Genomic DNA, 24,137 nt, shown 5'->3' on the forward strand with positions numbered 1-24,137 from the left:
ATGGATGAGGCAGGATCAATGAGAACTACTCTGGTGGTCTACGGAACACAAGAAGGGGCCAAAACTAGGACCACTTTTTATCTATTAAAACCCCTTTAAATTGGGTTGTCCTAGTCCTACCACCTATTCATGGTGCTCATGCTCAACCATTCAGTCGCAGCTCCGTGGACCCAAGTTCTCAGGACTGATGGAAGTCCGAGCGGTCAGACCCCAAGGAATCAGCGAGTGGGATGATAATTTACCTGCCTGTTCCTCATTCCACCCGGACTCCCACCGATTAGCAGTGTATCGGGGAAGTGGACCTGGCTGCTGCTCTCTGCTGTTCATTCGCTCACCCCCATGCTTTACACTGCAGCTCTAAGCTGAAAAGGAAGTCAGTGCTTGCTGAGCGACGGTACAGCCAACAGTAAGAAAGTTACAACAGCAAATATATTAAGGGTGGGGGAGCCAGGGGGTCCATTAAATCTGCATGATAGAAGGACTCAACGTGTTAAAGGAATTATCCGCTTCTGACCACAGGTCCAGTGCATTCACCTTCACCTTCCCAGGTCCAGTGCTGTGCCTATATTGCGGCCCTATTCTCAGCTTGGCTGCAGCAAATCGCTGAGATCAGCAGTCACGACCCATTTTTAATGTCCTGGCGAAGGGAAGGAGGTTGTCACTCAGGATTCTACGGTACATGGCTTCATCCATTCTCCCATTGATGTGGTGAAATAGTCCTGTGCCCTTAGCAGAGAAACACCCCCAAAACATAATGTTTCCACCTCCATGCTTGACAGTGGGGATGGTGTTCTTTCGGTCATAGGCAGCATTTATCTTCCTCCAAACACGGCGAGTCGAGTTAATGCCAAAGACCTCAATTTTTGTCTCATCTGACCACAGCACCTTCTCCCAATCACTCACAGAATCATCCAAGTGTTCATTGGCAAACGTCAGACGGGCCTGCACATGTGCCTTCTTGAGCAGGGGGGGCCTTGCGGGCAATGCAGGATTTTTAACCCTTTAATGTGTTACCAATGGTTTTCTTGGTGACTGTGGTCTCAGCTGCATTGAGATCATTAACAAGTTCCCCCCGTGTAGTTTTAGGCTGATCACTCACCTTCCTCATGATCAAATATACCCCACGAGGGGAGATTTTGCATGGTGCCCCAGATTGATGTTGATTGACAGTCATTTTGTATTTCTTCCATTTTCTTACTATTGCACCAACAGTTGTCTCCTCACCCAGTGTCTTATTTACGGTTTTGTAGCCCATTTCAGCTTTGTGCAGGTCTATGATCTTGTCCCTGACATCCTTATAAAGCTCTTTGGTCTTGCCCATGTTGTAGAGGTTAGAGTCTGACTGATTAATTGAGTCTGTGGACAGGAGTCTTTTATAAAGGTGACTATGTAAGGCAGCGGTCTTTAATGCAGGTAATGAGTTGATTAGGAGCGTCTAACTGGTCTGTAGGAGCCAGAACTCTTAATGGCTGGTAGGGGATCAAATACTTATTTCTCACTGCAAAAAGCTAATAAATGTATATCATTTATACAATGTGATTTTCTGGATTTTATTTTTGATATTCTATCTCTCAATGTTAAAATTAACCTACCCTTAAAATTATAGACTGTACATATCTTTGTCAGTGGGCGAACCTACAAAATCAGTAAGGGATCAAATACTTATTTCCTTTAGCTGGTTGTCATAGATCTGACACCAAACTGCTCCTGATTTTGAGCAGTTCTCTCTGCTCTCCATGTTAGAGATAGTAGGAGGAAGAAGGGGGTAGGTGGTAACATGGCGGATTCATTGGTGCTGGTGGGGTGAACATCCAAATCTTAAAGGAGGGCAGATCACACAAGCTGTAGTGTATCAGGGTGGAGAACAGGAAAAGAGTGAGAGCAGGGGAGGAAGCGTCCATAAAGAAGAGAGCATGAGTAGATGCAGGGAATGGTAAACCCCCCCATACCCGGCAGATGGAGAAGAGCTGGAAATCAGTCTAGAAAAGAAGCTGTGCCGATACATGGGAGCTAGTGAAGACAGCAGTATCCTGGATGTACACACCTCACCATCCAGCCTGCATTACTGGGAGGGACACTGGAGAGATATCCAGCCTGCATTACTGGGAGGGGCACTCGAGAGATGTCTGAAACTAGGAATAGGCTGTAAATCAGGTGGACCACGAAGAAAGAAAAACAGGAAGATGGCATTCTGCATCTTTGGGCAATTTGTTTTCAATTAAAGTGTTTGCCAGCGTGTAAAATGTCCACAGCGCTTAACACTGTGTATACCCGCTTGTGTATGTCATCAAACAGCCCCTCGACATCACAGACTGCGCAGCTCCTTCACATAGCTGGTTGTCATGCTGCTCCTGACACAGACTGCACAGGGACCACACTGGTGAGGTGCAGCCATTGCAGCCATGGTCTCAGCCGGAGGTTGTGTCGGCCGTGGACAATCCCCAGGACTTTTCTTCTCCACGTATATAACAAAATGTTATCCTGTCCCCATTAGCTGCGCTTCCTAGAAAACATGCCAAGTATGCAGACAGCCCGCATCCACAGATAACGCTGCCGAGTATCGCCCTATTCATTACACGGCCAGACAGTCGTCTCATGGGAAGCAGCCCTCCCAGGGGGGCCGCCACCCGCACATTAACCCTTCACATCCACCTCTCTATGGGAGGAACCATCTGTACCAACCCTAATTATGCCTTTATGGAGGAAAAAAACAGAATGGCGGAAGAGGAAAAATTAGGAAATCCGTCCGACACAGACGCTCATAAATGGGGTGTCACTAGGCAGGATTCAAGTGTTTGGGATAGGTCGGATAATTACTCTAAGGGACGCTACCTATAGGTGGCACTAGGGGGAGACACTTCTGGAGAGCTCCTTTGCATACTTTTTCCAGGAGGTCTCCAATCCAAAACCAGAACTTCCCTTTCCTCTCCTCACAGGGGTAGTCAGAGATTTTTAAGGGCCCCATACAACAGATAAACCTACAGTTACACCCTGGCTACCTTTTCTTCATCGATCAGAACGGATAACGTTACAACTCCTGACTGTGGCATCCTAAGCTCCATGAATCCGGTAGCTCAGGATGAACATTATCACATTATCATTATCAGTGGTGTGAGCATTAAAGGATATCATCATCAAAATGCAACACTTATGCAGAGGATAGGTGATAACTTACAGATTGGTGGGTGTCGCACCTCTGGGGCCCCCACTGAACCCAGGTACGGGGCTGTGACCTGCACCTGGTACCATGGAGCAGTACAATGACACCACTCCATCTATTCACTATGGGACTGCTGGAAAAAGCAGCATAGGGCTCGACTATCCAGCAGTCCCACAGGTAACGTAGGGAGCAGAGGCGTGCGTCTGCTCCGCCGTAACCAGGGAATTTCAGAGCCCCGTTCTCGGGATCGGTGGGGACCCCCAGAGTCTGGACTCCCACTGTTCTGAAAGTTACCACCTATTCTTTTGTACCGGCATTCAACAGCCCAGTTCTTGGGAGTAATGGAGGTCTCAGTGGTTGGGGCCCCAGAGATAAATTTTAATCTTTTAATGCTGGAAAAAAAACCTTTAAATGAGACAGAAACTTATTTTAATAAACAAAAAGTTACAAGAAATCTCCAATTTGTGCCAGGATAGTCTCGTGAGCTTGGGCCGGGTATAGAAACAGTAATGACTTTTTGGGGCGAGGTTTAAATACTGCTGGTCAGTATGTAATGTATGCAAGTTATTTTTCGGAGGATTGGGCAGCATCTTCCCTTTAGAAAAGCAGAGATTGGACAGCTCGGATTATTAGTTTTACTAAATAGGTTACAGAAAGAAAGTAATTTTAGAGGATAATGCTCAAAGGGACTGTCCGGTGACAACAAGTCCTCACCTATGAATGAGAGTTTACTGATCGGTGGGATCTGACCGCACTGATCGGTAGAACGGGAAATCACTATCCCCAACGGTGGAATTTCATCTCCAATACAACATGGAGTAGCAGGTTGGATGCCGGACCGCCGCTCCAGTCATTCTCTATGTGGCTGCTGGAAAGAGCGGAGCGCTCACAGCCCTAAAGGGGGAGGATGAAGCGGTGGTCGGACATACGCACTGGCGCTCAATCCCGATGGGGATAGAAGTTCCCCATTGTGGTGATCGGTGCAGGTCCCAGCGGTCGGACCCCACTGACCTGAGTCATTACCTACACTGAGGATAGGGATAACTTGCTTTCACCAGAAAACCCATTTAAAGCACAGGGTTATCATAAAATAAGGTGCTGGGAGGTGGAGCGCGGAGTAAAGTGTCTGCACTCAAAGTCTGTAACGCTGTGTGGTGGTTCCAGCTAGATCTTGGTTGTAGGGTTAATATTTTGCACTAACTTCAGCGCCAATCTCCCTTTTATTTCTCTGGGGCCAGCGCCCTCGTTCCTCAGTCTAATAATGGCAATTGCACAAAATACATTGAGGGCCCGCCGCCGCCCCGCTGCAGACACACCATTGCCGCTTGCACATCTGCAGCTGTTTATTAGCTTGTTTAGCTCGCTGACTTCTGAAGAGGCTGCAGATCTGGAGTGATGAGCGGCGGCGACAGCGCAGAGGTATTTCAGGCGTCACCAATGCGCCTACTCCCCCTCTCTGTGGCGGTCTATCCTCCGGGACCTGCAACGATCGACAGAACGAGCCACTCCTGACTGCCGATTGGTCCAGGTCCCAGCGATCGGACACCCAATGATCAGTAAGCTATTCGTGGGATCGTTGTGGGTCCCAGCTCTTGGATCCCTACGACTTATGGATAAGGAATATTTTCAATTGTGGTTATAACCCCTTAAAGTCTCTCGTACGGAGCAGTTCTCAGGAGGACCCCTTTATGATGTCCATAACATTGACAAATACTTTAAAGGGGTATTTTGGTTTCCGAAATGTATCACCTATCCAGCTAATAGTTAGATACATCCAAAGTCATACGGCATGCCACTACGTATACCATCTATGGCACGGACGTTCCACTCGGCTTGAAAGAACCGAGGAAGAATAAATGACTGACACCCCACTCAGGAAATCTTAAAAAGAAAATGTATGAAGCCTCTGACGGCAGAGACCATGGCGGATAAAGCCGAGCTGCCCCCGTCCGCATTACTATGTGCACAGTAAAGGACCCTCCAGACCTGCCGGTGTTTGCACCGTGCCCGGCCGGTCCGCCTTCTGCGCAGATACAGACTGAATCCTTTTTCCGTTGTGTAAATGCCACCCCTTACAGCTGCGCTCGTCCGGCAGTAAACCCCGGCAGACGCGCTCATAAATACAGGACTATTTCCAGAGCTTGATAGAATGACGCCGTTTGATGTTTTAAACTGTGGGGCATATGACCTTAAACAGAGGGGATGGAAAACTTTGGTTCCCACATGCCAAGATTGAGCACACGTGGTCCGTCTCGGTGGGCGTACAGTTCCCAAGAAAGGAAAACTTCAGCCATGCCAAATTAAACACTGGGAAAAAAAAAAACTCGTTTAGAAAATTCGCCTTTTCAACACTGGATTTTGTTGGTAAACCAATTAGCACTATAGAGGTAAACGAATCGGGGTCTGGAGGGGAGACAATCAGGAGCGAGCTGTGGATGACGGCTTCAGTAATCCACGTTCCCAGAAGAAGACTCTGATCCCACAAAGGATTTAGGTGCACGAATTATGGTGCCGGGCAGCGGACATGGGATAACAACAGGGCGGGTTTACAACGAGGCCGGTTACCGCTATCTACAAGCAATGGTTAACGGATCGGACATGGGCAGGACTTCAGATATTCCAGATGAGACATTCTATTCATGGTGTTCTGATCTAGCATCCAGTCTGGTCACCCATGGCACCAGGTCTTCATCTTTGCCCCCCGGCATCCTCAGCACCTTTTGCGCTTATCAGGCCTTGCAATGTCATGGCGCACATTATAATCACGAGGCCTCATGCAACATGATACTGTAGGGGCCTAGTATGCAGCAAAGGCACTCAGGATGCAAGGCGCGAAAGTGAAGACCAGCTGCCATGGAAGACAGGACACGGGGCCAATAAAATTGCTCATATCTTTCAGAAATCCATTATTTCTTTAAGATTTCACCGTAAAAAAATGAAGAGTTAAACTAATAATTGTCACAAGCTTTCAGAAGATTCCTACCAGAACTGGAGCATGGACTGGATTATATCATGTGCCTGGCATCCAGCTGAAAAGAAGTCTTGTAAAATGCATTGTGAGGAGGAGTCTGTCAGCTCTTTTCAGCCAATCAGATTCTTTGTAATAATGATTGGCTGAGACAAGATGCAATAGCGCCTCCCAAGTGTCTAGTTCAGCTGGATGACAGGTACAGTATGAGGAAAAACCTGTCCACAGGCTGTCTCTCCCCAGAAGAGATACCAAATCTGTCCATAGGCCGTGTCTCCCCAGAAAAGCTACCAAATCTGTCCACAGGCCGTGTCTCCCCAGAAAAGATACCAAACCTGTCCACAGGCCGTGTCTCCCCAGAAAAGATACCAAACCTGTCCACAGGCTGCGTATCCCCAGAAAAGATACCAAATCTGTCCATAGGCCGTGTCTCCCCAGAAAAGCTACCAAATCTGTCCATAGGCCGTGTCTCCCCAGAAAAGCTACCAAATCTGTCCATAGGCCGTGTCTCCCCAGAAAAGATACCAAACCTGTCCACAGGCCGTGTCTCCACAGAAAAGATACCAAACCTGTCCGCAGGCCCCGTCTCCCCAGAAAAGATACCAAATCTGTCCACAGGCCGTGTCTCCCCAGAAAAGCTACCAAACCTGTCCATAGGCCGTTTCTCCCCAGAAAAGATACAAAACCTGCCCATAGGCTGTGTCTCCACAGAAAAGATACCAAACCTGTCTATAGGCCTGGTCTCTCCAGAAAAGATACCAAACCTGTCCACAGGCCGTGCCTCCCAAGAAAAGATATCAAACCTGTCCAAAGGCCGGGTTTCCCCAGAAAAGATACCAAATCTGTCCACAGGCTGTGTCCCCCCAGAAAAGATACCAAGTCTGTCCACAGGCCGTGCCTCCCAAGAAAATATACCAAACCTGTCCACAGGCCATGTCTCCCCCAAAAAGATAACAAACCTGTCCATAGGCCGTATCTCCCCAGAAAAGACATCAAACCTCCCATCCATAGGCCATGTCTCCCCAGAAAAGATACTAAACTTGCCATGAGGTAGTGTCTCCCCAGAAAAGATACCAAACCTGTCCATAGGCCTGGTCTCCCCAGAAAAGATACCAAACCTGTCCACAGGACTTGTCTCTCCAGAAAAGATACCAAACCTGTCCATAGACCGTGTCTCCCCAGAAAAGATACCAAACCTGTCCACAGGCCGTATCTCTCCAGAAAAGATCCCAAACCTGCCATGAGGTCATGTCTCCCCAGAAAAGATACCAAACCTGCCCATATGCCGTGTCTCTCCAGAAAAGATACCAAACCTATGCCTGGTTTTTGAACTTATGGAGTCGTCCTTTATTTCTTAGCCGTAATCACTACTACGCATCATCAGCATAAGCTCAGGAAACGGCACAACATTTGTTGTGCGAGTATCAGACTGTTATAGGGACCTATAAACAATACATTTCCAGGAGGAGTAATAAAAGGAACAATGCACAATTCCAATGAAAGAAACTATAGAATTGCATCTTCACACAAAGTTACCAGCTCCACTATACAGGTTACTTTAAAGGGGCAGTTGAGCACCTGGATATTAACCAGTAGCCCCAGTAATGAGTAGAGTAACTCTTGTGGCGGGCGGATGTACACAGAACAGTGCTGGAGCCGCACACCTACTTGGGTACTGTAGCTCTGCTCTCACTACATAAAGAGTAGCTACGCTGCAGTACCCAAGAACGGCCACTATACTGTGTAAGGAGTGGCGCTGCTGCGGCTCTGTACACTGTGCTGATCGTGGGGGTGCCGAGTGTCAGACCGCACTGATCTGATACTGATGACGTACCCTATGTATAAACCATCAATATCAGTCTACTGGAGAACCACTTTATTTTCTTTCCATAAACAGCGCCACTCTGGTCTACAGGCTGAGTCTGGTATTACAGCTCAAATCTAACTGATAAGGCAGAGCTCCGATAATATCAAGTTTGTGAAAAGTGAGGTCTCCCCTAAGCACGCGGCCATTGCTGCAAACCATTTCTCTGTTTCCAGAGCTTTTTTCCCTTATTTGTTTTCTAAAGGGAGATCACAAATCTTTATTCTGTTCTACAAACAAGACATTGCGTTTCGCCTAAACACCATAAATCCCCTTTACGCGCACTTTCCTAGTGTAGCTTCACGGCAGGGCTGAGTAAACACTGTAAAACCTCGAGGCTGGAGATTTAAGAGGTCTCCGGAACGCTAACCGTCCCGTTACTGCAATGGGCCATATTCGGTCCGGGACCAAAGTGTCAGTTCTGTGGAGTGACCGGAGAGCGGCAGGGTCAGATCATTATTGTTCTAGTGATGGATGTGTGGGATCATTTTCCTTGCAGACAATGAATCTGCTGTTTGTACGAATCGTCCTATGGTACCAAGATAAAAGGGTGTTCTCGGATTTGGGGTGCAATAGTCCCCTTCCTAAACAGGACTTCGATAAGTCACCAATATTAGATCGGCTGGGGTCCGACAACTGGCACCTCCACCGATCAGGAGGTCCTGAGACCAGAACATCACAGAACCATACACCGAATAGTGGCCGTTCTTGGGTACTGCAGCTCAGCTCTTATTGAAGTGAGTGTGATCTGAGCTGCAGTACCCAAGAACGGCCACTACACAGTGTACGGAGCAGAGCTATTCTGCCAACGCAAACTGTTTACTCAGCAATCACTGATCGTGGGGGTGTCGGACCCCACCAATGTGATATTAATGACCTATCCTGTGGACAGGTCATCAATATCAGCTCAGGACAAACCCCTTTAAGCTTAATTATTGGGCTTCAGGACATACAATATTTGGGTTGCTCCCACATTAACAGAAGGGGTCCCCTACTGATGTCAAAAATTGGGCAGTCTCCATATTGTTACCAGCCGTTGCGCTCCTCTCGCTGGGGCTTGTGATAAGGGGGTCCTGCCTTGTGTAGAGCCGCAGTCAGGCAAGATGGCGGCACTGAGACTGTTAACGGTCAGGATCACAGCTTTTGGCTGTGTAAGCGGCTTGCTATGGCAATGTCAGGGGTCCTCCACTTGTGACCACCCGATAAGTAAGCTACGAGACTTCGCCTGTCTATGCATTACATGAGGGTCAATTCTTTGCAGGGTGAAGGGTCTCTGACCAGATCTGATCGCTGGGGGTAGAAGGGCCGCACCGCCGACTTTCCTTCGATAAGGTGTTGGCGTCACTAAGTGCACAGTGCAGTGAAGTGGCAGTGAGAAGGCAGCGCGCCGGGTACAATACCTGATGATCCTCTGCGCTGCGTACTGATGGAGGGAGCGGAACTGTGCGGACATGTTAGCCAGAGCCGCCAAACAATTCGTGTGAAGGTATTTGTCCTGCAAGAAAAAAAAAAATCTCCTCATTACTCAGGCGGTCATTTTTCAGCATAAAACAATAATTCGGGGGGGAGGGAAGCGTTTTATAATGGGTGACAAAAGCCAGTGTGCGCAGGTGAAAGAGCCGACCCAGGAAGGGCCTAAAAGCAAGTCTGTGCAGCCCGCGAGGCAGTGACCTCTATAGCAGATAGACCTTTCTGTGACTGCATGTGTAGTGATTCAATGATGCCAAGCCGGAATGATGTAGACCCCGGCGTACGTCTGCTGCCATAAGACCAGTGAGGACACCGGATCTCACCGCAAGGATCGGCCGCTAAAAACGGCACGGAACAGCTGACAGCAAGGGGGAAAATTACCGAGATGTCCGAGCAACTGGGGCTTCAAGGTCAGATAATACAAGTGTATTTTGGCTTTAATGAAAAGTTACTTTTAGGTTTTCCTGGTTTTCATCATCTCTGTTTGCTGTCAGTCAATTGTAAAATAAAAATGCGGGATTACAGTTAAAGGGGATGTCCACTCCCCGGCTGCAGCGAACCAGTGACAACACAATCGCAGCGCGGACAATGCTGCTGCCGCCCCTGCCCGGGAGGGAAGCGTTTTATATTATTTATGTGGTTCTCCCATAGTTGTAGTATTCTAGTCTTCATATACCTGTATTTCTGAATGCAAGCACTTTCTCCAATTAACTGCTTATTAAAATTTTCAGCCGTTCTTGAGATAGTAACACTTCTCTTATGTTTACAGCTCGTTGCCTTGGACACCGACCACCGCTGCTAAACCTCACAGCATGCACAGCTTTTACAAGATCTTTTCTGATGACCTTGTGTCATCACAATTTTGAAGATGGACTCTGCTGTTACATCCCATTTCCCCCTGCAATGCTTAAAACCATGACAGCAGCGGTGGTCGGTCTCCAAGGCAACGAGCTACAAACTAAAGAAAAAAATATTAATATCTCAAGAACGGCTGGAAATTTTAAGATGGAGTAAATTGCAAAAGTGATTGTTTTTACAAGAACTATTCAGCGATCCTCATCTATGAAGATGCCGATATACCCACATATATGAGCTCTTGGACCACCTCTGCTGAGGATTATCTCCCTCACAGTAAATGGGGTCTTGAAAGCGCCAAATTTACATTCAATCCCCATCAAAATTCGGCAACATGTCTGCCCTGTCTCAAAAGTGGTCGTAGAGTGGTGCGACAAGACCAAAAGGATTTGCATCCTTCTGGAAGAAACCCATGAAAGTTCCTGCTGCCTGACAGCAAGCGGAGATCCTGAAAAGTATCACGGAGACGGTATTGTATGTACTGATACAAAGAAACATTTATTTGGTAAAGATTAAATTCTCCTTTATTAATATGAAGCTGCATTGTGTTTACTGTGCAGTCAGAGCAGACCCCCGGATGACCCTTTTGGGCAAGGCCTGATCGAGGATTAGGTAATGTGGTCACGCCGTAATCTGAGCCATTACAACTCATGTTCATACGCAGAAATGAATCTGAGATTTGGAGCCGGGCACAGAAGAGGGCTTGGAGTTTTAATTAAATACGTGAAGAGCGTTGATGTCACTACAAATACAGATTCCAAATATTTGCTGGCTGCCATCGCTCGCGGCCTCTCCTGGATTCAGAGCCGTGCAGCCAGCGTCAGTCAGCGGAGGGCTCAGCACCACGACACAGGAACGTGACGTCATGTGTACAACCGCGTGATCCGCTCGCTAAATTCATTTCCACCATGACGGTGATTAATGGGATTAAAGGACAAAAGAGTCCGACACACACCTGGGACAAATCAGCCAAGCCCCAGGATTATACGGGAGCCCGGCCCAAAGCAAGCAATGGCCGACAGCTACAATCAGGGGCAGGAATCACTGTGCCAGGGCAATACCCACCCTGCACTGTGGGACAATGGCCGACTGGCAACAGCACCGCCGCGTCCCAATCTGAATACATCCATGATGGCATCGGTCACTGTGCCGCCCCCACACTCACCCGCGTGCGAGTCATATTATACTGGATGGTCCGGATCACCACCAGGATCAGCAGACTGCCCAGAGAGATCTCCGTCAGCACCCGCTCCGAATACCACGTGATGTTCTTCAGGATCTGCAGAGACAAAGCAGCATCGTTACTCACCGAAAACTACACTAGATAATTCCTGTACCTGCACACCGGCTGAATAGTGAGTGCAGCTCTGGAGTATAATAAAGGAGGTCTCAGGATCAGTAACGTAATGTGTGTACACAGTGACTGCACCAGCAGAATAGCGAGTGCAGCTCTGGAGTATAATACAGGATGTAACTCAGGATCAGTAATGTAATGTATGTACACAGTGACTGCACCAGTAGAATAGTGAGTGCAGCTCTGGAGTATAATACAGGATGTAACTCAGGATCAGTAATGTAATGTATGTACACAGTGACTGCACCAGCAGAATAGTGAGTGCAGCTCTGGGGTATAATACAGGAGGTAACTCAGGATCAGTAATGTAATGTATGTACACAGTGACTGCACCAGCAGAATAGTGAGTGCAGCTCTGGGGTATAATACAGCATCAGTACAGGATCAGTAATGTAATGTATGTACACAGTGACTGCACCAGCAGAATAGTGAGTGCAGCTCTGGAGTATAATACAGGATGTAACTCAGGATCAGTAATGTAATGTATGTACACAGTGACTGCACCAGCAGAATAGTGAGTGCAGCTCTGGGGTATAATACAGCATCAGTACAGGATCAGTAATGTAATGTATGTACACAGTGACTGCACCAGCAGGATAGTGAGTGCAGCTCTGGAGTATAATACAGGATGTAACTCAGGATCAGTAATGTAATGTATGTACACAGTGACTGCACCAGCAGAATAGTGAGTGCAGCTCTGGAGTATACAGGTCCTTCTCAAAAAATTAGCATATAGTGTTAAATTTCATTATTTACCATAATGTAATGATTACAATTAAACTTTCATATATTATAGATTCATTATCCACCAACAGAAATTTGTCAGGTCTTTTATTGTTTTAAAGGGAACCTGTCACCCCGTTTTTTGAGATTGAGCAATAAATACTGTTAAATAGGGCCTGCGCTGTGTGTTCCTATAGTGTATGTAGTGTACCCCGATTCCCCATGTATGCTGAGAAATAACTTACCAAAGTCGCCGTTTTCGCCTGTCAATCAGGCTGGTCAGGTCGGGAGGGCGTGGTGACATCGCTGGTTCTTCCTCAGCTTTACGTTGGTGGCGTAGTGGTGAAGACACAGCGCGCGATCTGCGCTGTCATCCCTTTCGTCGGTGGGGGCGGCCATCTTCCTGGGGCCGCGCGTGCGCAGATCGAGTGCTCTGCTGCACGGGGCTTCAGGAAAATGGCCGCGGGATGCCGCGCGTGCGCATTAGAGATCGCGGCGGCCATTTTCCCAAAGCCGAGTTTGCATCTCGGCTTTGGGAAAATGGCCGCCGCGATCTCTAATGCGCACGCGCGGCATCCCGCGGCCATTTTCCTGAAGCCCCGTGCAGCAGAGCACTCGATCTGCGCACGCGCGGCCCCAGGAAGATGGCCGCCCCCACCGATGCAAGGGATTACAGCGCAGATCGCGCGCTGCTTGTTCACCACTACGCCACCAACGTAAAGCTGAGGAAGAACCACCGATGTCACCACGCCCTCCCGACCTGACCAGCCTGATTGACAGGCGAAAACGGCGACTTTGGTAAGTTATTTCTCAGCATACATGGGGAATCGGGGTACACTACATACACTATAGGAACACACAGCGCAGGCCCTATTTAACAGTATTTATAGCTCAATCTCAAAAAACGGGGTGACAGGTTCCCTTTAATACTGATGATTTTAGCATACAACTCCTGATAACCCAAAAAACCTGTCTCAATAAATTAGCATATTTCACCCATCCAATCAAATAAAAGTGTTTTTTAATAACAAACAAAAAAACCATCAAATAATAATGTTCAGTTATGCACTCAATACTTGGTCGGGAATCCTTTGGCAGAAATGACTGCTTCAATGCGGCGTGGCATGGAGGCAATCAGCCTGTGACACTGCTGAGATGTTATGGAGGCCCAGGATGCTTCAATAGCGGCCTTAAGCTCATCCAGAGTGTTGGGTCTTGCGTCTCTCAACTTTCTCTTCACAATATCCCACAGATTCTCTATGGGGTTCAGGTCAGGAGAGTTGGCAGGCCAATTGAGCACAGTAATACCATGGTCAGTAAACCATTTACCAGTGGTTTTGGCACTGTGAGCAGGTGCCAGGTCGTGCTGAAAAATGAAATCTTCATCTCCATAAAGCATTTCAGCCGATGGAAGCATGAAGTGCTCCAAAATCTCCTGATAGCTAGCTGCATTGACCCTGCCCTTGATGAAACACAGTGGACCAACACCAGCAGCTGACATGGCACCCCACACCATCACTGACTGTGGGTACTTGACACTGGACTTCAGGCATTTTGGCATTTCCTTCTCCCCAGTCTTCCTCCAGACTCTGGCACCTTGATTTCCGAAAGACATGCAAAATTTGCTTTCATCAGAAAAAAGTACTTGGGACCACTTAGCAACAGTCCAGTGCTGCTTCTCTGTAGCCCAGGTCAGGCGCCTCTGCCGCTGTTTATGGTTCAAAAGTGGCTTTACCTGGGGAATGCGGCACCGGTAGCCCATTTCCTGCACACGCCTGTGCACGGTGGCTCTGGATGTTTCCACACCAGACTCAGTCCACTGCTTCCTCAGGTTCCCCAAGGTCTGGAATCGGTCCTTCTCCACAATCTTCCTCAGGGTCCGGTCTCCTCTTCTCGTTGTACAGCGTTTTCTGCCACATTGTTTCCTTCCAACAGACTTACCATTGAGGTGCCTTGATACAGCACTCTGGGAACAGCCTATTTGTTGAGAAATTTCTTTCTGGGTCTTACCCTCTTGCTTGAGGGTGTCAATGATGGCCTTCTTGACATCTGTCAGGTCGCTAGTCTTACCCATGATGGGGGTTTTGAGTAATGAACCAGGCAGGGAGTTTATAAAAGCCTCAGGTATCTTTTGCATGTGTTTAGAGTTAATTAGTTGATTCAGAAGATTAGGGTAATAGGTCGTTTAGAGAACCTTTTCTTGATATGCTAATTTATTGAGACAGGTTTTTTGGGTTATCAGGAGTTGTATGCCAAAATCATCAGTATTAAAACAATAAAAGACCTGACAAATTTCAGTTGGTGGATAATGATTCTATAATATATGAAAGTTTAATTGTAATCATTACATTATGGTAAATAATGAAATTTAACACTATATGCTAATTTTTTGAGAAGGACCTGTAATACAGGATGCAACTCAGGATCAGTAATGTAATGTATGTACACAGTGACTGCACCAGCAGAATACTGAGTGCAGCTCTGGGGTATAATACAGGATGTAACTCAGGATCAGTAATGTAATGTATATACACAGTGACTGCACCAGCAGAATAGTGAGTGCAGCTCTGGGGTATAATACAGGATGTAACTCGGGATCAGTAATATAATGTATGTACACAGTGACTGCACCAGCAGAATAGTGAGTGCAGCTCTGGGGTATAATACAGGATGTAACTCGGGATCAGTAATATAATGTATGTACACAGTGACTGCACCAGCAGAATAGTGAGTGCAGCTCTGGGGTATAATACAGGATGTAACTCAGGATCAGTAATGTAATGTATGTACAAAGTGACTGCACCAGCAGAATAGTGAGTGCAGCTCTGGGGTATAATACAGGATGTAACTCAGGATCAGTAATGTAATATATGTACACAGTGACTGCACCAGCAGAATAGTGAGTGCAGCTCTGGGGTATAATACAGGATGTAACTCAGGATCAGTAACGTAATGTATGTACACAGTGACTGCACCAGCAGAATAGTGAGTGCAGCTCTGGATTATAATACAGGATGTAACTCAGGATCAGTAATGTAATGTATGTACACAGTGACTGCACCAGCAGAATAGTGAGTGCAGCTCTGGGGTATAATACAGGATGTAACTCAGGATCAGTAATGTAATATATGTACACAGTGACTGCACCAGCAGAATATTGAGTGCAGCTCTGGGGTATAATACAGGATGTAACTCAGGATCAGTAATGTAATGTATGTACACAGTGACTGAACCAGCAGAATAGTGAGTGCAGCTCTTGGGTATAATACAGGATGTAACTCAGGATCAGTAATATAATGTATGTACACAGTGACTGCACCAGCAGAATAGTGAGTGCAGCTCTGGAGTATAATACAGGATATAACTCAGGATCAGTAATGTAATGTATGTACACAGTGACTGAACCAGCAGAATAGTGAGTGCAGCTCTGGGGTATAATACAGGATGTAACTCAGGATCAGTAATGTAATGTATGTACACAGTGACTGAACCAGCAGAATAGTGAGTGCAGCTCTGGGGTATAATACAGAATATAACTCAGGATCAGTAATGTAATGTATGTACACAGTGACTGCACCAGCAGATTAGTGAGTGCAGCTCTGGGGTATAATACAGGATGTAACTCAGGATCAGTAATGTAATGTATGTACACAGTGACTGAACCAGCAGAATAGTGAGTGCAGCTCTGGGGTATAATACAGAATATAACTCAGGATCAGTAATGTAATGTATGTACACAGTGACTGCACCAGCAGAATAGTGAGTGCAGCTCTGGAGTATAATACAAGATGTAACTCAGGATCAGTAATGTATGTGCACAGTGACTCCATTGTCAGGTAGATCGGACCGTCTCGTTGCATACGCCCGCCTTTCACATGACATAAGTAGACAGATTTGCCCCTCTCAGTGAAGGTGAGTGATGACGTCAATGGGGGCTGCAGAAATATATTTGTTGTTACTGCTTTTCTAAAAAATCCTGATAATAAACATCTGAAAAGATGATTTATAGGACGAAAAATATAACTAGCGCTCTGCAGTACTTAACGCTCCACACGCAGGGGCTTAGGACTTGATAATCAGCCATTTTTACCATTGAGAGTAATAGAGAACAGATTCTGTCAGCTAGAAACTAGCACAGAAAGCGAACACGGCCAAATCTGCTGTCCAACATTACATGTCAAATAAGCCGGGATCAATAATATGAGAAACAGATGGGAGATCAATAGATTCGCATGTGGTAATTCCCTTCTCCTGCCGCTCAGTCAGTAGACATCTCTCCCTGTAAATCCCAACATAAAGGCCGGGGCTGCCTGAGAAACTAGTTTTATTGTTGTGAAACAGGACTGAAAAAGATCCAGCGGTAAATGCTGGGAAGCCCCCCGCCGACACCAGCACAGAGAGGCGGTGTGGTGCGGTGCAGACCTGGGGCAATTGCGGCACCGGCACAGAGAGGAGGCGGCACAGCGCAGACCTCGGGCGATCGCGGCAGCGGCCCAGAGAGGAGGCGGCACAGCGCAGACCTGGGTGATCGCGGCATCGGCACAGAGAGGAGGCGGCACAGCGCAGACCTGGGGCGATTGTGGTAGCAGCACAGAGAGGAGGCGGCGCAGTGCAGACCTGGGGCGATCACAGCACTTGCACAGAGGAGGCGGCGCAGTGCAGACCTGGGGTGATCACAGCACTTGCACAGAGGAGGCGGCGCAGTGCAGACCTGGGGCAATCGCGGCGCAGCACAGAGAGGAGGCGGCGCAGTGCAGACCTGGGGCGATCACAGCACTGGCACAGAGAGGAGGCGGTGCAGTGCAGACCTGGGGCAATCGCAGCAGTGGCACAGAGAGGAGGCGGCACAGCGCAGACCTGGGGCAATTGCGGCAGTGGCACAGAGAGGAGGCGGTGCAGTCCAGACCTGGGGCGATCGCAGCACCGGCACAGAGAGGAGGCGGCACAGCGCAGACCTGGGGCGATTGCGGCAGTGGCACAGAGAGGAGGCGGTGCAGTGCAGACCTGGGGCGATCGCGGCACCGTCACTTACTGATCCCAGTACTCTCAGAACAAGAAATCGCTCTTCTCCTTATCTGTCTTGTAATTTCAGATCAGCATGCTGTAGGTGCAGATAGCCAGATTCCAGCCATGTGTCATTTACTGGGCTTTTTACTGTTTCAATACAATCAGTGTTTTATCAGCAGGAGATTATCACTACAGGACTAGGTGTCCTGTGCCTCCTAGCCCAACCACACTGCCACCACTATTTAGCAGCTTTAATCAGCCAATCGATGCTGTGGGGGGTTATACAGAGCTCAGCATTCTGAGCTCCGCAGCAGAGAAAACTGTGATTGTATCACAAATGCTGCACCCAGTAAACTAAGTGATACATCGCTGGAATCGGGGTTTCTGTCCCTACATCATGCTGTTGTCAAATTACATAGCAAAAACCTGCTGACACATTATCTTCAATTTTAGTAGTAAATAAGAAAATGTCCATAGATATTAGTCTTATAAGTGATGAGAAGCGGCCCCTTCCCCGGAGACGAGGGGGTGACACAGCAGTTGTATAGGGTCTAGCCTGCATTTTGGCGGTATAATGTTACAACTCTGCATTATCTGGACCTCTAAAAGCACAACATACAAATGAGGCGACTGTTTATTATGTCCCAGTCTACATAATGAAGCTGACAAGTGAGCTACAGTCTTTAACAAGGAATTCAGTGCAGACTCAGAGCCAAAATCTGTGCTAAAAATGGCTAAAAAGCCACATCGCATCACATGCATGAGAATAGGGTTTCTGCAACAAACTCAGGGCAGATTTTTGGCACGAAGGGTGAAAGAAGATGCACACGGCTCCTTACGTTTGCAGATGAAGACACAGACATATGCTCACCCAGGCGTATGCTCACCCAGGTTAGAAGACGCCCAGCGGATTCTCCATCCAGACTTTTATAAACTCACATCATAAAAGGGAGAAGAACTTCGGCATCTTGCCAATTTCCGTAGCCGATTTGTACGCCGAATTTCACGTAGGGGATAAAATCTTTCCAAAAAGACATTTTTGCCCATTGCTTCTCACACCACTCCCTACACAGGGCGGGATGCTTAGAAGATGTAGAACATTGGAAGGACCCTCGTAAAGCCACCAGACAGCTGGGACACAGTTTATGGCGTTAATAAAGGGGGAATGCTTCTGTCGGCAGGGTTCACACTGCACATTCTGGGGTCTCGGGGTTATTTACAGTGTTTATCTTGTGCTTGTCAAATACATGTGAGCTTGTCCCCATGGACGAGAGCCGGACATCATCGCATTAACATGAATTCCTGCCCCAGCACTTGGGAGTACAAAAAAACAGGAAAAAATGGAAAAAAGGGTAAACTGTAGAAATAAAAGCGGGAGACTTCAGCAATTCTCTCATATACTTGGTGTTACAGTTCACCCATTCTCAATATCTCGGCTTGCAGTCAGTGAATGGAAACACTGCACCTCTACAGCCCAGTACACACTGAACGCTTCCTACTGCTAGGAGGGTCATAGATTTGGTGGTGGCACATTTACAACTTATCACTTATCCAGAGGATATCATGGTATTGGTTTGGTCACTGGGGGTCTCACGTCTGGAATCCCCACTGATCATGAGAGCGAGGGTCTTGTGTCCCACGTCTGAATGGAGTGCTGGACATGCCGACTCATTCCAAGTCTGTGTGACTGCGGTGTGACTGCGGCGTGCACCACCGATCCATTCAAGCTGGGGCTCTGTAGAGTTCTGATCTCAGGGCTGGACTCCCAGCGATCAGTAATCCTCCATCCTGTGCAAGAAGGAGGGGAATAACTTTCTGGGATTACCCCCTTTAAAAAGGCTTGCCGTAGGACAACATTTGCCCATAAATTCTATAAGAACATATGATCGTCACTCTTTGGGATCCCCAGCCCAGAAGCCTTGTTCTATGAGCTGGAGCTGAAAGCTGCTCCCTGTTTGGAGGACTAAAGCCGTCTCGAGTCATGACCACTCGATGGATGAACACTCTGTAGGAAAATTGATCTGGTGTAAGCCTAGATAGGTCCACCAGGGTCTTCTCTGCCATTATCGATTCTTGTGTAAGCCTAGATAGGTCCACCAGGGTCTTCTTTGCCATTATCGATCTGGTGTAAGCCTAGATAGGTCCACCAGGGTCTTCTCTGCCATTATCGATTCTTGTGAATGCCTAGATAGGTCCACCAGGGTCTTCTCTGCCATTATCGATTCTTGTGTAAGCCTAGATAGGTCCACCAGGGTCTTCTCTGCCATTATCGATCTTGTGTAAGCCTAGATAGGTCCACCAGGGTCTTCTCTGCCATTATCGATCTTGTGTAAGCCTAGATAGGTCCACCAGGGTCTTCTCTGCCATTACCGATCTTGTGTAAGCCTAGATAGGTCTACCAGTATAGTATTAAGACATCGGGTTGCTGATCTTCCTCTTCGCCATGTTCCTTCTGTTCTTCCCACCATGATGTCCTTCTCCAGTGATCGCTCTCTTCGAATGTTGAGCCCAAAGAAGGTAAGTCTTGGCTTGGTGATCCTTGCTTCCAGTGACATGACATGACATTATTGATTTGCCTATAGCTGTTCTCCTATTGACGTCCGGTGTTGTCGCTGCATCGAGTGATCATTGATCTGAGTAGGTTGAAGCCTTTAGAACTTCCAGTTTGTCGTCGTCCATCTTAAATGAATCCTGGTCGTATCTGTCAGTAGTCAATATCTTGGTCTTCTTGTGTTGAGCAGAAGTCCTATGATCGAGCTTTCCATCTTGACGCTCCGTAATAAGTTCTTCATTCCATCTACATCTCTTGCTATTAATGTTGTATTGTCTGCGTCTACGATTGTTGATCATTCGTCCAGAAATTTTGATTCCTTTGTGGCTGCCATGTAATACCACATTTCTCCAGCATTGGCCACTGCAGCAGAAATTAGCAGCCGGCTCCATCATCATCTTTTCAAAATCAGCTGATCGCTGCAGTTGATCTCAGAATAAAGGGATATGGCTCTGATTAATGAAGACAGACTTGATGAAGAGCGCTACAGAATAAGAAGAGCCAAACTCATTAAAGGGGTTGTCCGCTTTAATGCAGCAGTCGCCCTGACCTCCTGATAATGCTTCATTTGTCCTAAGGCAGGGACAGTGAATTCGGCATTCACTGGGCGCATGGCTGGTGTGATGCAATAACCTCACGTGAGCCCCGGGAACGCAAGTACAGACACCACGGGAACGGCGAGTATACGCGCTTTTATTTTAACTTCAGATTAAGACTAGGACAACTTAAAGAGGGTACACCTTTTAATGATTTTGTCATGTCTTTTAGTTGCTGTATACCACCGCAAGAAATGTGCAGTCATGTTGCAATTTACCCCACTTATTTGTGGTCTAAGTGATGAGACCGTTGATCCCAGTCGATCATCACCCTATCCCAGATCAGATCTGTCCACCTTTCGAAAAATTAGCGGAGCCAAATTTTTTTTTAAAATTATGCAAAACAAAGTCAACATTTCAAACAGTTTTATGTAAAGAGAGATTCCGATTTACGGGCACATGAATACGTACGTAACCACATAAGACCGGACAATCCCGTTAAGTCCTAGAGAAGGTCCTCGCGTTGTTAGCACTCATGTCTCGGTCGGCAGCATGTGATCCTCAGCTCAGGCCACCGCTGATGGAAATTTCCAACCAAACTTTCAGCTATTTTCAGTAAAGATCTTTTAATCCGTCATCACCGCTTTCCATCCAACTTACAGAAAAAAATTTTTTTAAATCGAGCGACACAACTTGTAATGTCAAGTAACAACCGGGCGTCCCTGGGAAAGAGCATTCGAGAAGCCTCGGCAGTAAATTATACAACACCGCACAAGCCAAGACGTCTCCAAATAAAAAGCTGACGAGTCTCCGGCCAAGCACCGAACATGGTGAGAAGGAGCTCAGCAAGAAGTGGCCGTCCCAGAACTGTACAGAGAAAAGAAGCCAAATGTTTGTGACGAAGGTGATATTAAAGGGCTTTTCTAATCTCTTGAAAACCACTAAAATATAGCAAAATCGCCCCATCTGTCTACACAACCCATCCGCACCCCATGATGGAAGCAATGGGGTGACTGGGCTCAGCTCCTGAGCCGTCTCCATACAACTGCCGTAAGGTAGAATAGAAAGGGGTTAAAGTAGAGTCCCATTCTTACTGGTCAGAACAACTGGTTTGAAGGCCATTCCTTAATGATCCAGGGAAATGTCCCCTCTTCCTAGAGGATCTAGGGAAGGACAGGGATTTCACATTAAATTCCCTGGTGGTCTCGGAAAACACAGAGGTTATTTTATTTCCTGGTGGTCTACTGAGTAAGAAAGGGATAAATTCCTTATGGCCCGTGGTATAAAAGGGGTTATTTTATTCTCTGATGTCCTAAAGGAAGAAAAAGAGACAGATGCCTTGTTGTATGTCATATGAAAGAGGCTATAAGTTAGTGTCTAGTCCTCTACATAAAAGAAGGAGATAAATATCTAGAGTATAAAAGGGCTAGGCTTTTTCCCCAGGTTCCTCAAGATAAAAGAAAAGGCACTTTGTTGCAATAGGCTTAGGTAGCACTCCTTTTTTAAAAATTATTATTTCACCACACTTTGCTGCAGGCATCACCGAGCCCCCGCCGTGCTTCACTGCAGGCATCACCGAGCCCCCGCCATGCTTCACTGCAGGCATCACCGAGCCCCCACCGTGCTTCACTGCAAGCATCATCGAGCCCCCACCGTGCTTCACTGCAGGCATCATCGAGCCCCCACCGTGCTTCACTGCAGGCATCACGGAGCCCCCACCGTGCTTCACTGCAGGCATCACCGAGCCCCCACCGTGCTTCACTGCAGGCATCAGGAGCCCCCACCGTGCTTCACTGCAAGCATCATCGAGCCCCCACCGTGCTTCACTGCAGGCATCATCGAGCCCCCACCGTGCTTCACTGCAGGCATCACGGAGCCCCCACCGTGCTTCACTGCAGGCATCACCGAGCCCCCACCGTGCTTCACTGCAGGCATCAGGAGCCCCCACCATGCTTCACTGCAGGCATCACCGAGCCCCCATCGTGCTTCACTGCAGGCATCACCGAGCCCCCGCCATGCTTCACTGCAGGCATCAGGAGCCCCCGCCGTGCTTCACTGCAGGCATCACCGAGCCCCAGCCGTGCTTCGCTGCAGGCATCACCGAGCCCCTGCCATGCTTCACTGCAGGCATCAGGAGCCCCCACCATGCTTCACTGCAGGCATCACCGAGCCCCCACCGTGCTTCACTGCAGGCATCACCGAGCCCCCGCCGTGCTTCACTGCAGGCATCAGGAGCCCCCACCGTGCTTCACTGCAGGCATCAGGAGCCCCCGCCATGCTTCGCTGCAGGCATCACCGAGCCCCTGCCGTGCTTCACTGCAGGTATCAGGAGCCCCCACCGTGTTTCACTGCAGGCATCACCGAGCCCCCACCGTGCTTCACTACAGGCATCAGGAGCCCCGACCGTGCTTCACTGCAGGCATCAGGAGCCCCCACCTTGCTTCACTGCAGGCATGCCCGCTGTCTTGGGGTGATATTCGACACCAAACTTTCCTTTACTCCCTATATCCGATCACTCACTCGCTCCTGTCACCTGCATCTTAAAAACATCTCCAGAATCCGACCTTTTCTCACCTTTGAAACTGCTAAGATTCTTACTGTCGCTCTTATTCATTCTCGTCTGGACTGCTGCAACTCTCTTCTGATCGGTCTCTCTCTTTCCAAACTTTCTCCTCTCCAATCCATCTTAAATGTGGCAGCCAGGGTCATATTTCTGTCCAGCCGCTTCACCGATGCCTCCATCTTGTGCCAGTCATTACACTGGCTACCCATTCGCTACAGGGTCCAGTATAAACTCATCTCTCTCACCCACAAAGCTCTCCACAGTTCTGCACCGCCTTATATCTCCCCTCTCATCTCCGTCTATCGCCCTACACGTGCCCTCCGTTCTACAAATGACCTAGGACTAACATCCCCCATAATAATCCGAACCTCGCACCTCCGTCTCCAAGACTTCTCTCGTGCTGCGCCAGCTCTCTGGAATGCACTTCCCCAGACGATCAGACTGATACCTAGCCCCGACCTATTCAAGCGCACTTTAAAAACCCATCTCTTCAAACAAGCCTACCACATCAACTACTCAGTAAACTAACTTTGTCCTGTTCCCTCCTTCCAAATATTATTCTGAATCTGCACCCTACTATTCATCTGTCTCCACACCCTCCATGCACACGATAACTGCACTTGATACTTGACTATTGCACTTAAACACACGGGCTGATGACCGGATCATGCAGCTTTATATGAAAATCCCTATTTATTATAATTGCCAGACCTGAAATAACAAGCACTTTTCACCTATTGTGTCCGCCCATTTCCTTGTAGATTGTAAGCTTGCGAGCAGGGACCTCACTCCTAATGTCACTGTTTAAATTGTCTTAACTTGTACTGAATTTATTGTCTGTACATGTCCCCGCTTATTGTAAAGTGCTCCGGAATTTGTTGGCGCGATATAAATAAAAATTATTATTATTATGATCACCGAGCTCCCGCCGTGCTTCGCTGCAGGCATCACCGAGCCCCCACCATGTTTCACTGCAGGCATCACTGAGCCCCCGCTGTGCTCCACTGCAGTCATCAGAAGCCCCCGCCGTGCTTCGCTGCAGGCATCACCGAGCCCCCGCCGTGCTTCTCTGCAGGCATCACTGAG

At 47.9% G+C, this 24,137-nt stretch overlaps 1 protein-coding gene across 6 annotated transcripts in view; it reads right to left on the minus strand.

The window, feature by feature from the left end:
• The window catches only part of DYM (dymeclin), a 328,401-nt gene that overhangs the window by 184,684 nt on the left and 119,580 nt on the right, over window positions 1–24,137 (minus strand). For all 6 annotated transcript variants that reach the window (XM_069746704.1, XM_069746678.1, XM_069746713.1 and 3 more), the window contains exons 12-13: window positions 11,483–11,596; window positions 9,393–9,487 (exon numbers count right to left, since the gene is read on the minus strand). In XM_069746704.1, coding sequence (XP_069602805.1) covers window positions 9,393–9,487; window positions 11,483–11,596 — 209 coding nt within the window. The remainder of the gene's footprint in view (window positions 1–9,392; window positions 9,488–11,482; window positions 11,597–24,137) is intronic.

This window comes from Ranitomeya imitator, chromosome 1 (genome assembly GCF_032444005.1).
Source record: "Ranitomeya imitator isolate aRanImi1 chromosome 1, aRanImi1.pri, whole genome shotgun sequence".
Classification (NCBI taxonomy): Eukaryota; Metazoa; Chordata; class Amphibia; order Anura; family Dendrobatidae; genus Ranitomeya; species Ranitomeya imitator.